Source organism: Budorcas taxicolor, chromosome 24 (assembly GCF_023091745.1).
Source record: "Budorcas taxicolor isolate Tak-1 chromosome 24, Takin1.1, whole genome shotgun sequence".
NCBI classification, from domain to species: Eukaryota; Metazoa; Chordata; class Mammalia; order Artiodactyla; family Bovidae; genus Budorcas; species Budorcas taxicolor.
The window spans coordinates 41,233,189-41,249,882 of NC_068933.1; the positions used below are offsets into that span (position 1 = coordinate 41,233,189).

Below are 16,694 nucleotides of genomic sequence, written 5' to 3' on the forward strand. Positions count from 1 at the left end.
GGGTGAGAGGAGGGGTGAGCCCAGGGGTCGGACTGCAGGGTGTCATAGGTGGTCTGCCAGCCCCTTTGCTGGTGTTGAGTGCAGGGGGCATGCGCAGTATCCTGCTTTTGCTCCCGGCTCTTCAGAAGTGGTTTTTTGGTCTTTGTGTATCTTGTTGTCCAGAATTTGCCCCAACTGTGCATGCTCACAGTTTTTTTTAGTCCCTGATGGTTTCTTTTTTATTTTGTTGCTGGAGGAGAGGTGTGTCCAGGTACAAGCACCGCAGCCAAGGGTCCCAGGCCCCAGCCTGTCTCATTATTTCTCTGCTCCTTTCATTCACATGTGAAGGTACACCTTTGGGTGGATTTTTCACCCAGTGTAAAATGTGACCATCAGAACCAGGGCGGGCCTGCCCTGCTTTTCCCCTGGCAGAGCTACTGTCTGACGTCACACATTCTCCTTGGGAATCGTCTCAGAAAGGATGAGGCAGGATGGGTGGTTTGGCCACGTGTGGTCTGAGTAGACAGGTCACAAGACAAATGCAGCAAGCCAGGAAGGCTACTGTCACTCAAAATGATTATTACACTACATCAGATGAAGGCAGTGTTGTTATGTTTGGTTATGTGTGTAGGGATTGGAGCCAGGCAGCCTGAATTCACTGCTTGCTCTGTTGCTCTTTCATTATGTGACTTTGGGTAAGTTACTTCCTGTCTGAGGCTCGGCTGCTTTGGTGCTGTTATCAGTGATATAAAAGTAATCGGCACGAGATCTTGGCGTGTCATTAACAACCCCCTACGGGGTTACTCAGAGCATCATCCACACACCACCATTCTCACCATCCTGTCCCCTGCTCATCCCAGGAGAAGGGAGCAGTTGGGTAGTAATGTCCCAAGGCCCAGAGACCTTTAATCGCCACTTGTCCCCTACCCCCCACCACAAAAGACTCTGATGCTGGGAAAGATTGAAGGCAAAAGGAGAAGGGGATGACAGAGGATGAGATAGGTTGGATGGCATCACCGACTCGATGGGCTTGAGTTTGAGCAAGCTCCGGGAGATGGTGAAGGACAGGGGAGCCTGGCGTGCTGCAGTCCATGGGGTTGCAAAGAGTCGGACATGACTTAGGGACTGAACAACAACCCCACCACAAAGGTGAGGGGAGACGCCCTGTGATCACTCAGAAGGACGGAAGAGTCCCGTCTGGCCCCATCCCCTCTGCTTGTGCCAGAGACCCAAGCCAGGAAGCCCTCAGCTTCAAGAGAGCCACTTGCAAAGAGGTTAACCAGAGTACTTCCTACTCCCCTTGAACGATTCCGATGCCAAAGCAGAAAACCTCGGTCTGTCTCAGTTTATGTCATACCAGCCTCCTCTAGTGCTGAGCTGGGGTCAAAGCCATGTCCGCACACACCCCTGAATTTCTCGTTCTGTGCACCTCCACCCCCACTGCCCAGAGGACAGCTGCTGGGCCCCTCATCGCCCTTCGCCCCCTGGCCCCCTAGACGGGTCTCCAGGTCTCCCCTTTCTCCGTCTCCGCTGCCACCCACTTCCCCTCTTGCCCAAACCACCGCTGCTGTTCTCCCGTCTCTTTCTTTGGCTCCTGCATCCCTTCTCCATGTAGCAACTGTACATCTCGTCATGGCTGCTCTCCTGTTTAAAGCTCTTCAGCGGTGCTCCATTGCATTTAAAGTTCGCCCATCTCCTCTCCATGGCCCCTGAGGGCCCATCATGGTGGCAACCCTTGCATGCCTCCCATCCTGTATTGCATTGTGCCTACCACATGGGCCTGCTCTCAGACCTTGGGACTATGCAGTGGGTTTACCCTCTGCCTTAAATGTCCTCTGTGTCTGTGGAAGGCTGCCCTCTTGACGTTCTTCAAGATAAAACTCACACCTGACATCTCAAAGGGGCCTGGCTGGTCACCTGACCTCCCGAGCCGCATGTATTATTAGGTCAGTTCAGTTCAGTTCAGTCACTCAGTCGTGTCCAACTCTGCGACCCGATGAATTGCAGCACACCAGGCTTCCCTGTCCATCACCAACTCCCGGAGTTCACTCAGACTCACGTCCATTGAGCTGGTGATGCCATCCAGCCATCTCATCCCCTTTTCCTCCTGCCCTCAATCCCTCCCAGCATCAGAGTCTTTTCCAATGAGTCAACTCTTCGCATGAGGTGGCCAAAGTACGGGAGTTTCAGCTTTAGCATCATTCCTTCCAAAGAACACCCAGGACTGATCTCCTTTAGGATGGACGGGTTGGATCTCCTTGCAGTCCAAGGGACTCTCAGGAGTCTTCTCCAACACCACAGTTCAAAAGCATCAATTCTTCGGTGCTCAGCTTTCTTCACAGTCCAACTCTCACATCCATACATGACACCTCCAGTCTTATCACAAATTAACGTTCTTTCTTGGGAGCACTCATTTCATTTATTGTCCGAGTCCCGTCACCACGTGAAGGTTCTCTGAGGATGTACTGTTTCTGTAGCCTCAGTGTGTAGGACAAAGCCCGACCCCATAGCCGTTGCACAACAAATACTGTAGAACATGTAGAACACGTAGGACGTGTAGAAACATCCACCCCTGTATTCACTCCGCCAGCCCTCACTGCTTGGCCCAGTGCCCTCTGCACAGCAGACAAAGACCCTCAAGGCATATTCCCCTGTCTTGAGAAGGGATGTATACCTATGTAACTACAATTCCCTGGAGAAAGCAATGGCAACCCACTCCAGTATTCCTGCCTGGAAGTCCGTGGACAGAGGAGCCTGGCAGGCTACAGTCCATGGGGCTGCAGAGTCAGACATGACTGAGAGACTAACACTTTCACTTTTCATAACTACAATAAAAGTAACAAGGCCTCGATGCCCGATGAGGGGTTACCTGGGCCACCTTGTGTATTCAAATAAGGTGGACACCGTCTCCCACCAAGGCCATCTGGGAGGGCTTCAGAGAGAAGTTAGAGTTGGAATTGGCAGAGATGAGACTGAAGTGAAGAGTTTTTAAAAAGCAGAAGTCTGGGGGAGGCTAGGAGGCAGCCCCAGAAGGAAAAGCAAAGTAAAGTGAAAGTTGCTCAGTTGTGTCTGACTCTTTGCAACCCCATGGACTATACAGTTTATGGGATTCTCCAGGCCAGAATACTGGGGTGGGCACTTTGATCCACAGACACAAAAGGCCCGCTCCCCAAGTCTCCACTGCTGAGTCTGCATGCCGGGGACCTATCCCTAGTCTCTGAGTTTGATCTCATATGCAAAAACACACATGTGCATATGAGCAAATGTGTTCACTGAGTAGACTACAGGCTACTTGCTGGAAGAAGATACCAGTAGATTCAAGTGTGCCAAGTGTTTGTATTATATTTTTAACATCTTCCAAATATTTTAGCAAATAATATGTTGTTTTTATGGGTAAAAAATCTTCAGGGAAGTCACAAACAAGGTTGCATTGTCAACTTTAACTTCTTATACGTGATGCTTTAACTCAGGTCAATTCATATATTCTTTTTTCTAGTATCCAAGATCTATTTTGGATATAAAGCTTAATGATATAATAGAAGGCTTTTACTTTGCATATGGTTTTACTTCTAGCAATTGTATTTTCCAGTAAATATCCAAAAGCTTAAAAATAAAATTTTTTTCCTACTCTGCTGTTTGTCAACAGAAAAGCTCATGAGGTTGTTATATTTGGGCATTTAATTTTAGTTAAAATTATCAGATTTTCTTATACAATTTCCCTCCTATTTTTCAAACCTTTAGAGGTATCACAGATGATAATTCAAATACCCCCACAGACTCACAGATTAAATGGAAATCATTAACATTAGTATTTAGACACTGACATTTCAAAAGACACTGAAGACAATTCAATACAATTAATTAGATCTATCAATGTTCAGTGAGAAGATGTCTGGAGTCAACCAGGCCAAAACTATGTTATTAAAATAATATTTTTATTTTTATTTTTTAAAAAGATCACCTTATGTGTGTGTGTATACAACTCTCTACCTTTTTACCGTGTTCCTTTGACTAGTTGATCTTTGTGAGAGAGTTATAAAGCAGACACGCAGGTGAGCCGGGCCGCATTTCAGAGTGGCAGGGATCAGAGAGACCAGCAAAGAGGCCTGTGGGGTGCCAGGCTGCTGTGTGCATCGGAATAATCACCCCCAGACTCCCTGATGTACCTTTTCCCTTGTTGTTCAGTCACCCATTCGTGTCCGACTCTTGGCGACCCCATGGATTGCAGCACACCAGGCTTCCCTGTCCATCACTCTCTCCCAGTTTCCTCAAACTCATCTCCATTGAGTCAGTGATGCCATCCAACCATCTCATCCTCTGTCGTCCCCTTCTCCTGCCTTCAATCTTTCCCAGCATCAGGGTCTTTTCAGATGAGTCAGTTCTTTGCAACAGATGACCGAAGTATTGGAGCTCCAGCTTCAGCATCAGTCCTTCCAATGAATATTCAGGGCTGATTTCCTTTAGGATGGACTGGTTTGAGCTCCTTGCCATCCAGGGGACTCTCTACCCCTGGAAGAGAGTCTTCTCTAGTACTACAATTTAAAAACATCAATTCTACAGCACTCAGCCTTCTTTATGGCCCAACTTTCACATCCATACATGACTACTGGAGACACCACAGCTTTGACTGTATGGACCTTTGTCAGCAAAGTGATGTCTCTGATTTTTAATGCACAGTCTAGGTTTGTTGTAGCTTCTCTTCCCAGGAGCAAGCGTCTTTGAATTTCATGGCTGCAGTCACCATCCACAGTAATTCTGGAGCCCAAGAAAATAAAGTCTGTAACTCTTTCCATTTTTTCCCCATCTCTTTGCCATAAAGTTATGGGACCGGATGCCATGATATTCATCTTCTGAATGTTGAGTTTTAAGTCAGCTTTTTCACTTTCCTTTTTCACCCTCATCAAAAGATTCTTTAGTCCCTCTTTGCTTTCTGCCATCAAGGAAGTCCTTGTCCCTTAACTCAGTATATGAGAGAGACAGAGACAGGAGAGAGAGACACCGTACCTGTGATTATCCCGTCAATTCCATCTGCATCCGGAGAACCAGCAGCCTTCCATGGGCTTGCTATGCTGACAGTTGCCCCAAAACATAGTCAGTGATATGAAACAAGACAGAAACCAGCTTTCTTTCCCATCCACTTGCTGTCCCCAAAAAAGTAGAAAAAACAAAAGAACCTCCTGGAGAATCCAAAATAGGTCAATGCTGTCATACTTTGCTGTGTAGTAGATTGAAAAATCCCCCCGCCCTCGACCCCAGTCTGTACATCTCCAATCACACCTTTGGACGGCCTGGGCCAGCCCTCCGACCTGGTGCCCTGGCAGTAGGAGAGTGAAGGAACCATCCTTGCTTGTCTTTGTGCTAAAAAGGAGGCGAGAGCAGCAATGGGGGCGATAGGGGAAGCCACGCAGGAAGCGGGTGCCCCCGGGCTGGGCATGGTCACGCTCCCCCAGTGCCACTCAGCGCGCAGGCCCGGCCCGGCGGCACCCGTGCCCTGGGGAGCTGGTGGAAATGCAGATTCTCTAACAGGGACCTACTGAGTCGGCAATTCTGGGGGTCACTCAGAGGCACAGTCAAGTCGGGCCTGCAGGGGCAGACGCAGTCCGTCCCCAGCGGTGGCCTCAGCAGCCACTCTGCGGTGAGGGCTCGGACTTGCTGGACCGGCTCCCGGAGCCCATACGTCCTGCCGTGTCCGCCCTCTTCCCGCCTCCCAGCCTGGCCGCCTGGCCCCTGCCTGACCACCGTGATTCTGAGCAAAGGGCGCCGCCGTCAGGCAGTGTCCGCTCCTCTGACGCCAGGCACGGCCTCCCGGAAGAGCAGGGACCAGTCCTGGCCTCGGGACCGTCCTGAATCTCCCTGGGCACTCCTTCGCTCACTTGTCCATCAGGGATTGGGTGAGGACCACCCAAGGCAGTCATGACCATGGCAAGGACCAGAAAGGGCAGTGGGGAGGACTGTTGCTGGCTGGGAGCACCACTGAGCACAGGAGATACAAGGAGAGGCCGCAGTGTGTTGCAGTCCCAGCTGAGGAGCTGGCCTCGGGCTGGCCTCTGGAGGGCGGACTGGGACCCAAGCTAAAGGCGTCGCAAGCAAGCGTGAATGCCTGGGTCCTGTGTGCGGGCCTCCCCCTTCCTGCCCACCGCCCACCGGAGGACACCCACAGAGTGTGCCCTGCTCTGAACACGGCACCCAGAGCCCCGGACGTAGGTCCCCTTCGTGCACGGAGAAACAGCCAGATTCTTGTTTCTTCTTCCTCCCTCTTTCTCTCACTGTGTCTTTCCACAGCAACAGCCCTGTGACCATGATCACTGGGGGCCTTTGAAAGCGATGACCAAGAACATATATCTTTGCTCAGAGAACTCGAGGTCTTGGGAACTGTACGGTCTCTCAGGGAACGACGTGGAAACCGTAATATGTCAGCTCAGGAGAGATTTCCTGCCGCGCGAGAACCGTGATCAGTGACCCGTTCGGTGTCTTCATTTAAATCCTCCTTGTCTCTCCTCCTCAGCCCGAAGACATTGGACAGGCGCCGATAGTGAATGCCCCAGAAGGTGGAAAGGTCGACCTGGAAGCCTTCAGCCATTTCACAAAAATCATCACACCAGCGATTACCAGAGTGGTGGATTTTGCCAAAAAGTTGCCTATGTTTTGTGAGGTGAGGAGATTGCTTTTCCTTCTTCGTTCGTATTCATGATTAGTTCCATTGAGTTCCTGAGTATTACATGTAATTTAATACTAATCAACTGGGACTTACAAAAAGTCATATGAAAACCACGGCAGCACGAAATGACAAGGCACTGTCCCACGTGTTTCCCCGCCTCCTCTGTTGGTCACGATCCATCACGTGAGGCTGATGAGGGGCCTCTCCACTGCCCGACTCCAGGCCCCGGAGAATCAGACAGTCTCACCTCCTCTAGGTCGGCATTGTGATGTCCTGGATCCCGTGCTCAAGCATGCCTCATGAAATCCAGTCTCTAATAGATCAGCAGGATAGCTTTTGTTAAGCCCACTTTACAGATGGGGAAAATTAAGATCAAAGAGATGAACTCTACCCATTTGGCATGGGGCCACTGCTCTTTGAGTCTCTGTCTATATTATTTCCACTTCGTATCCCAGCAGGCTGGCTTCGTGGTGGTTTCTTCATCCTCAAGAATAAGTGAAATGGGGTGGGGTGGGGTGGAGGGTGTCCCTAGCAGTCCAGTGGTGAGATTCAGCCCGTCCCCTGCAGGGGGCATAGGTTTGAGCCCTGGTCAGGGAACTAAGATACCACCTGGGATTCTCCAGGCAAGAATACTGCAGTGGGTTGCCATTTCCTCCTCCAGGGGATCTTCCAGACCCAGAGATTAAACCCGTGTCTCTTGCATCTCCTGCATTGGCAGGTGGGTTCTTTACCACTGAGCCACCTGGAAAGGCCCATTCTAAAGAACAGATCTCCCATAATTTAGGTTATCTGCTTTTATGGGATATCCAATTTTTCAATAATGTAAATATTTTTCAACGAGCATTCTGGTGCCTAAGCCCTGTTCACAGAACAGCCTGTTTCCTGGGGCGAATCCCAGAAGTGGAATTTAAGTACCTAGGCTGCTCCTCTGAGGACTTACCACGCATTGCCAAATTGCCCTCTGGAAAGTGTGTCTACAGTCCCGTCTGTGCCCAGGACGCCTTTCCTCTCACTCCCGGTGTCAGCTCTTGTTTTTGGGTGCTGGGTTGAATCTGTTTTCCCGAACCTCTCTTAGCCCTCTGTCTCTGGGCTGTGTCCTCTTTTCTCAGTCCTTGGTGTCTGAGAAAAAACTGGAGTTGGCTACTCCTACAAGGCGAGCTAGCCTATCAGTCCTGTGTTCCCCTTGGAATACCCACCAGGAAAAGTTTTCCAGAAAATGTAAACCGTAAGGCCACCAGCCACTGAGAGCTCTGTAGTGAATGAAGGAAAAGAAGCCGTTGCCACCACCAGTAACAAACACACCGTGCTCTGTGTCCTTGGCAAGGATGAGAGCTCAGCCCGGAACTTTCCAGGCCCGAGTGTGGCAAGCCTCTCCCTTCAAGCTTCCCTCGGGAGTTTAAGCCTGCTTCAAAGTTGTGGTTCCACCTCTCTTTCAACCTTGATATTTTCTAGTCTCCAAATTGAAAAAAAGTGAGGGGAGACCATTTTGACAGCAGCGATACATATGTTTCTGGTGCTTGGGGCCTCCTGAGGGCCTTTACCCTTTGACACTATTTTTTTTTTTTTAATCTTTTGGTGGCACTGCATGGCATGTGGGATCTTAGTTCCCCACCAGGGATCAAACCTGAGCCCTCTGTATTGGAAGTACAGAGTCTTAACCACTGAACCACCAGTGAAGTCCCTTTTGACACTCTGGAACCCCAAAGAGGGCCATAAACGGCATAGGCCGTGAGCTACCTGTGGAGTGGGCTCCAGATCCCAGGTGGGCTCCAGAACCGGAAGTTTCTGCCAGCGGCAGTTGGATCCACCTGCTGTTCAAATCACACTCAAGATAACTTTCTCCTGAGGCCCATGCCTGCCCACCAACCAAGGGCTTCGAAAGCTCTGAAATGGCTGCTGGCAGAGCTGCCAAGAGCACACGTCAGAACCGTTTCTTGAGTGCAGGGCACACACACTCCTGCCAGCCGACCAAGCACTGCACTCCTGGGGCAGGCGGGTCTGTGGGCACCCCCGCCTCTCCCCCGGGCGGGCCCCCCGGGGCCTCCCCACAATGGAGGGTTCTTAGGTGACTTAGAGACTGTCTGCCCACACATGGAAACAAACCTCACCCTAAATGCCTCTTTGAAGAACAGGCATCTGGCCTAGTTTTTAAACCACTGGAGACCCTTGACAAATCTTTACTCTGCTTTTATTTACATGTGAACTCACAAATAGGAAGTTTTCAAAAGAAAACTACTTCATCTATCATCAGACTTGGCTGTAAAGATGGGGCCTGCCCAAGTCTATATACTCTAAAAACAACTAAAATCAATGGTTTTATAAGACTAGTCATTTCTCTTTGCCACTCTATGTCCATGGTTCTCAAGAGCGGGTCCCTGAACCAGGTGTGTGGGCATCACCTGGGAACTTGGGCACATGCAGACTCTCAGAGGCAGGGCCGACAATGCGTGTTTATCAAGCCCTAGGTGTCAGTGAGTGGGCTGCAGACAGGACCTCTGCCTTAGGCAATGAAGCCAGCACTCACCCACTCCAGCCAGCTGTCCAATTGCCTGTGGAGGCGCTAGCCAAGTTCCCATCTCCTGTTCCCTACCAGGCCCTAAGCCCAGGAATCCAAGATGTAATTGAGGAGTACAAATCAGAAACTAAATAAAAGCAAATCATAGTGATTTTGCTTAATGAGTGGAGGGGAGAATTCACATGAATGGATTCCAGAACCAAACACAAAATGCCTTTTATTCTAGAGAAAAAGCAGAGCAATTTGAAATTAAACAGTAAGGCAAGTAGACTGAGTTAGTAAATATATATATATATATATATATATATATATATATATACCCTGTATTTTAAAGGTAATTCCATAGTACTGCTTTGTCATATGTAGTCACCTGAATTGAAGTAGTTGTGTTGCCAAGATGATTTCTCAAAAAAGAATTGGAACCTGCTTTAATGAAGAGAGAAACTATGTGTCATTTCATATTCTTTCTTTACAGAAACTTACACCCAAATCCCTTCAGAGAGGGAGCTTTCCTTTTCCCTTGACCTTGGATTCTGACAGAGCTGGCTTCCAACTCTCACCTCACCCACTCAGGGACCCCCTAGCATGTCTCTCAACCTCTCAGAGCCTGGATTTTCACACCTGTCAATAAAATTGGAATTAGAACATTTACCTCACTGCATCACTGCAAATGTTAAACAAGGCGATGCATGTCAATCTTAGCCCAATTCATCAAAACCACCCATTAACTACTAGTGTTTCAACCTACTTTGATAATGGCATTTAATTAAACGTTCTCCCCCTCCAAAGAATCAAACTCTAATTTTTTGTTATTTCTCTTCACACATTTTTTTTTTAATTTATTATTAATGTTATCAGTTCAGTTCAGTCCATCAGTCGTGTCTGACTCTTTGCGACCCCATTAATCGAAGCACGCCAGGCCTCCCTGTCCATCACCAACTCCCGGAGTTCACTCAGACTCACATCCATCAAGTCAGTGATGCCATCCAGCCATCTCATCCTCTGTCGTCCCCTTCTCCTCCTGCCCCCAATACCTCCCAGCATCAGAGTCTTTTCCAATGAGTCAGCTCTTCGCATCAGGTGGCCAAAGTACTGGAGCTTCAGCTTTAGCATCATTCCTTCCAAAGAACATCCAGGGTTTATCTCCTTCAGAATGGACTGGTTGGATCTCCTTGCAGTCCAAGGGACTCTCAAGAGTCTTCTCCAACACCACAGTTCAAAAGCATCAATTCTTCGGCACTCAGCTTTCTTCACAGTCCAACTCTCACATCCATACATGACCACTGGAAAAACCATAGCCTTGACTAGGCGGACCTTTGTTGGAAAAGTAATGTCTCTGCTTTTCAATATGCTATCCAGGTTGGTCATAACTTTTCTTCCAAGGAGTAAGCGCCTTTTAATTTCATGGCTGCAGTCACCATCTGCTGTGATTTTGGAGCCCCAAAAAATAAAGTCTGACACTGTTTCCACTGTTTCCCTGTCTGTTTTCCATGAAGTGATGGGACCAGATGCCATGATCTTTGTTTTCTGAATGTTGAGCTTTAAGCCAACTTTTTCACTCTCCTCTTTCACTTTCATCAAGAGGCTCTTTAGTTCCTCTTCACTTTCTGCCATAAGGGTGGTGTCATCTGCATATCTGAGGTTATTGATATTTCTCCCGGCAATCTTGATTCCAGCTTGTGCTTCTTCCAGACCAGCGTTTCTCATGATGTACTCTACATATAAGTTAAATAAGCAGAGTGACAATATACAGCCTTGATGTACTCTTTTTCCTATTTGGAACCAGTCTGTTGTTCCATGTCCAGTTCTAACTGTTGCTTCCTGACCTGCATACAAATTGGAACCAGTCTGTTGTTCCATGTCCAGTTCTAACTGTTGCTTCCTGACCTGCATACAAATTGGAACCAGTCTGTTGTTCCATGTCCAGTTCTAACTGTTGCTTCCTGACCTGCATACAAATTTCTCAAGAGGCAGTTCAGGTGGTCTGGTATTCCCATCTCTTTCAGAATTTTCCACAGTTTATTGTGATCCACACAGTCAAAGGCTTTGGCATAGTCAGTAAAGCTCAGTCATGTCCAAATCTTTGTGACCCCATGGACTGCAGAACGCCAGGCTTCCCTGTCCATCACCAACTCCCAGAGTTTGCTCAAACTCATGTCCATCAAGTCCGTGATGCCATCCAACCGTCTCATCCTCTGCCATCCCCTTCTCCTCCTGCCTTCAATCTTTCCCAGCATCAGGGTCTTTTCAAATGAGTTAGTTCTTCACATCAGGTGACCAAAGTATTGGAGTTTCAGCTTCAGCATCAGTCCTTCCAATGAATATTCAGGACTGATTTCCTTTAGGATTGACTGGTTTGATCTCCTTGAAGTTCAGGGACTCTCAAGAGTCCTCTCCAACACCACAGTCCAAAAGCATCAATTCTTCGGTGCTCAGCTTCCTTTATGGTCCAACTCTCACATCCATACATGACTACTGGGGAAAAAAATAGCTTTGACTATATGGCCCTTTGTCGACAAGGTAATGCCTTTGCCTTTTAATATAATGTCTAGGTTGCTCATAGCTTTTTTTCCAAGGAGCAAGCATCTTTTAATTTCATGGCAGCAGTCACCATCTGCAGTGATTTTGGAGCCAAAAAAAGTCTGTCACTGTTTCCATTGTTTCCCCATCTATTTGCCATGAAGTGATGGGGCCGGATGCTGTGATCTTAGTTTTCTGAAAGTTGAGTTTTAAGCCAACTTTTTCACTCTCTTCTTTCACTTTCATCAAGAGGGTCTTTAGTTCTTCTTTGCTTTCTGCCATGAGGGTGGTGTCATCTGCATATCTGAGGTTATTGATATTTCTCCCGGCAATCTTGATTCCAGCTTGTGCTTCATCCAGCCCGGCATTTTGCATGATGTACTGTGCATCTAAGTTAAATAAGCAGGGTGACAATAATGTTATCACATTATCACAAATCTTAACAGGATACCCAAATGAGTTTAAAATGAGATTACAACACTGACAAAGAGATGGAGTGTGTTCAGTAATTCTGATGCCAGAGACTCTGAGAACATAATAACCCTAGGAGCCAGGAGGTCCAGATTCTGGGCTCACCTCTGCCTCTGATCAATTGGGTGACTCTGAGCAAAGTTGTGACATCTCTGGGCCTCAGAGGTCACATGTGTCTGTTAAGAGACCTTCTAGTCCTCTGGCTTTTAAGAGATTCAAGGAGCAAACTTGCTTCAAAAAACAGAGCAGCACAGTTGTCAGCTAAACAGTGGGGTCAGCTCTTAGAGCTACCAGACCAAAACGGTGGTACATTTAGGAAGGTCTCAGTTGGTGGCTATTCCAGTATTCTTGGGCTTCCCTGGTGGCTCAGACAGTAAGGCATCTACCTGCAGTGTGGGAGACCTGGGTTCTGAGTTGGTTGCACTTGCGATGCAGGGGGGTGCCAGTTCAATCCCGGGTCAGGGACCTAAGATCCCACATGCTCTGCAGTGCAGCAAAAAAAAAAAAAAAAAAAAACCTGGTGAAGATGATGAATGAACAATGTGCATGCGCAGTTGCTCCAGTTGTGTCCGACTCGGCCAACTCTCTGTGACCCCATGGACTGTATCCCGCCGGGCTCCTCTGTCCACAGGGATTCTCCAGGCAAGAATACTGGACTGGGTTGCCATGCCCTCCTCTGAGCGATCTTCCTGACCCAGGGATCGAACCCAGATCTCCTGTGTTGGCAGGCAGACTTTTTACCACGAGTGCCCTGGGAAGCCCAGGCTTGGAGTATGGGGAGTGGTTGTGGGAGTCTGCAGCCGCGAGCAGACAGGGCAGGGGCTGCTCCCGTTGCCCCTGGGGTCCTCACTCCGTGCTGACGTGGGCTGCTTCTTTCCAGCTGCCATGTGAAGACCAGATCATCCTCCTTAAAGGCTGCTGCATGGAGATCATGTCCCTCCGCGCAGCCGTGCGCTACGACCCGGAGAGTGAGACTTTGACCCTGAACGGGGAGATGGCGGTGACGCGCGGCCAGCTGAAAAACGGGGGCCTCGGGGTGGTGTCTGACGCCATCTTCGACCTGGGGATGTCGCTGTCCTCTTTTAACCTGGACGACACTGAGGTCGCTCTCCTTCAGGCCGTCCTGCTGATGTCTTCAGGTGAGTGTGTCCGGACCGGGCCCTGCGCGCGTTCAGAGCGCTCGGGGAGCTTCCGGTCGCCAGAGCTTCCGGTCCCTGGCACTTCCGGTTCGCATCCCGCGGCCCTCCAGCGGCTGGCGGTAGGTTTCTAGAAGGTCCCTGCCGGACAGCGTCCCCGCATCCTCCCATGGCGGACGGGGCTTTGCGGACTGCCGGGGAGCTAAGAGGGGGTGTCTGCCGGCTCCTCAGGTCGTGACAGGAGCCCCCGGAGCTCCTCTTCCAAGGCTCAGTGAAGCGGCTCCCTTCCACAGACACTCCTCACTCGCCTCGGCGCGGTTGGCTCCCTTCTGGGTCCGCACGCTCCGCACTGCACCCACAGCGGTGGGGTCCCCCAGACCCGCCTGCAGTGTGGTGGGCAGGCTCTGTCTGGCGCGGCCTTCCCCGTCCTGCCCTCCCGATGCCTACGACGTGTGCAGTCCCTTCCTGTCGGGAACCCATGGCTGCCCTGGTAGGATCCTGAGAATTCCGCTTCCACCCCGTGACTGCCTTGTGTTCTGTGATACTCCAGCTCCTCTTGGGAGCGGACTTGCTCACAGGATAGGAAGCGGCTTCTACGAAGCAGGAAGTGAGGCAGCCTCCAGCAGACAGCCAGGTCAAGGTCGGCCAGTAGACTTCAGTATCAGTTCAGTCACTCGGTCGTCTCCCACTCTTTGCGACCCCATGGACTGCAGTACGCCAGGCCTCCCTGTCTATCGCCAACTCCTGGAGCTTGCTCAAACTCATGTCCATCGAGTTGGTGATGCCACCCAACTGTCACGTGAGTGTATGTTCCTCGGTTCTTTGTCTCGTCACAACAAAGACTTGGAGTGACGGCCATTAAAGCCCCCTCGGCGTGTCACAGCTCTCAGGTCTTGGATAGACCATGTTATAGCTCTCAGGTCTCGAATGGACCGTGTTATAGCTCTTAGACAAATCAGTGTTACAGCTCTATTTTATTTAGAAGATAGCAGGAAAATCCATCTTCGAGGCATGAGGGCATGTCGATCTAAAGACAGGAGGAGAAGAGCGCCCCAGCGTGTGGGAGAGAGGAGAGAGCTAGCTTTGGCTCTTATGTTTCTCTCTCCCTGGGCCTGTCCTATGTAAATTGGGCCAGCCAGGAGTGTTGTTTGTTTTACCTGAGGTCCTCACTCCAGTCCTCGGACCTTCTTTTGTTTCATTTTCGCGGGCTTTTCCCTTCCTTGTCTTGTAGCCACCACCATTTTGGACTCCTTTTCCCTATTCTGCCTACCTAACACAATGATCTCATCCTCTGTTCTCCCCTTCTTATCCTGCCTTCAGTCTTTCCCAGCATCAGGGTCTTTTCCAGTGAGTTAGTTCTTCGCATCAGGTGGCCAAAGTATTGGAGTTTCAGCTTCAGCATCAGTCGTTCCAATAAATATTCAGGACTGATTTCCTTTAGGATTGACTGGTTTCATCTCCTTGCCGTCCAAGGGACTCTCAGGGCAAGCAAGCAAGTAATCACTCAGTCGTGTCCGACTCTTTGCGACTCCATGGACTGTAGTCTACCAGGCCCCTCTGTCCATGGGATTTTCCAAGCAAGAGTACTGGAGTGGGTTGCCATTTCCTTCTCCAGGGAATCTTCCTGACCCAGGGATCGAACCCAGGTCTCCTGCATTGCAGGCAGACGCTTTACCCTCTGAGCCACCAGGGAAGCCCAAGTATCTAATAATAATAAAACATGTAATTTATTTAAGGACTCCCTGTGTGACCCTGAGCAAAGCTTCTAGTGTCTCTGATCTTCAGTGTCCTGTAAAATAAAGAAACTGAGTAAGTGCAGAGTAATACCATGTTGACTTCCTGTTTGGATCAAAAGTTAAACGATCCTATGGAGAATTTATCTGGCACATTCAGAGAGAGAGAGAAGATGGGGTGAGCCACAGAGCAGCAACATCAACTATAAAGGAAATCACAAAATTAAAATGCAAACATTGCAATCTGAGCTGGATGGGGGATGCCAAAAGCCAGGATATTCTGTCTAAGCTCAGAAGGAGGGACTGAGACATTAACCCTGATTCTTTCTTTCAAATTAAGCAGAACTCTATTTAGAGTTTTACTGATACAGATATTTCAATAACTAGACATTTAAAGCATGAATGTATTTATTTGATCAAAGCCACAAACAGAAGAACTGAGCAGGGAGGTGGTAGGGCTCCCCAGAGTTGTATGAGGAATTCATTCAAGTTTAGAAATTTCATGGGTTTTTTTGTTTGTTTGTATGTTTTTAGGTATAACTTATATAACATTGCATTAATTTCAGGTGTACAACATAATGACTGGATATGTGTATATTATTTTGAAATGATCATCAGTATTAACTAACATATCTCCTCATATATAGTTGCACAATTTTTTCTTGTGATTAGGACTTTTAAGATTTACTGTCTTAGCAACTTTCAAATATGTAATACAGTATTATTAGCTAGTCATTATGCTGTTCATTACATCTGCATGACTGACTTGTTTTATAACTGGAAATCTGTACCCTTTGACCCCCTTCACCCACTTCACCCACCCAGACTCCCAGCCTCTGACAACCAGCAATCTGCTATGCATATGAGCTTGCTGGGATTTTCTTTGTTTTTGTTTTTGAGATTCTACCTATAAGTGAGATCATATAGTATTCCTCTTTCTCTGACTTATTCACTTAGCACAATGCCCTCAAGGTCCATCCATGTTGTTGCAAATAGCAAGATTTCATTCTTTATAACTAAATAGCATGCCAGAAATTGTGGGGGGGGGAGGGTGGGGGTGACAGCTTCTTTATCTATTCATCCATCAGTGGACACTTAGCTTGTTTCCATACCTTAACTATTATAATAATGCTGCAGAGAACAGGGGGGTGAAGATATGTTTTTGATGTAGTGGTTTCACTTTCTTCAGATAAATACCCAGAAGTGGGATTGTTGGGTCATGTGGTAGTTCTATTTTCATTTTTTAAGGAATCTCGATACTGTTTTCCACAGTGGCTGTACCAACTTACATTCCCAAAAATAGTGCTCAAGGGTTCTCTTGTTACTTCTTTTCTTTTTGATGATAGCCATTCTGATAGGTGTGAGGTGATATCTAATTGTGGTTTTGATTTGCATTTCCATTCATCTATGTATCTTTTTATGCCAATACAATACTGTTTTGGTTGCTGTAACTTTATAATATAGTTTTAAATCAGAGAATGTGATGCCTCCAGCTCCGTTTTGTTTTCTCAAGATTCCTTTGGCTATTTGGGGTTTTTTATGGCTGAAGATACAAACTTTAGCATTGTTTATTCTAGTTCTGTGAAAAACGCCATTGAAACTTTGATAGGGATTGCACTGAATCCACAGATGGCTTTGAGTAGAATGAACATTATAACAATATTAATTCTTCCAATCCATGA

The 16,694-nt window shown here is 48.2% G+C and overlaps 1 protein-coding gene across 5 annotated transcripts in view; it reads left to right on the forward strand.

The window, feature by feature from the left end:
• The window catches only part of THRB (thyroid hormone receptor beta), a 437,459-nt gene that overhangs the window by 414,905 nt on the left and 5,860 nt on the right, over positions 1 to 16,694 (forward strand). For all 5 annotated transcript variants that reach the window (XM_052661486.1, XM_052661489.1, XM_052661487.1 and 2 more), the window contains 2 exons: positions 6,485 to 6,631; positions 13,024 to 13,282. In XM_052661486.1, coding sequence (XP_052517446.1) covers positions 6,485 to 6,631; positions 13,024 to 13,282 — 406 coding nt within the window. The remainder of the gene's footprint in view (positions 1 to 6,484; positions 6,632 to 13,023; positions 13,283 to 16,694) is intronic.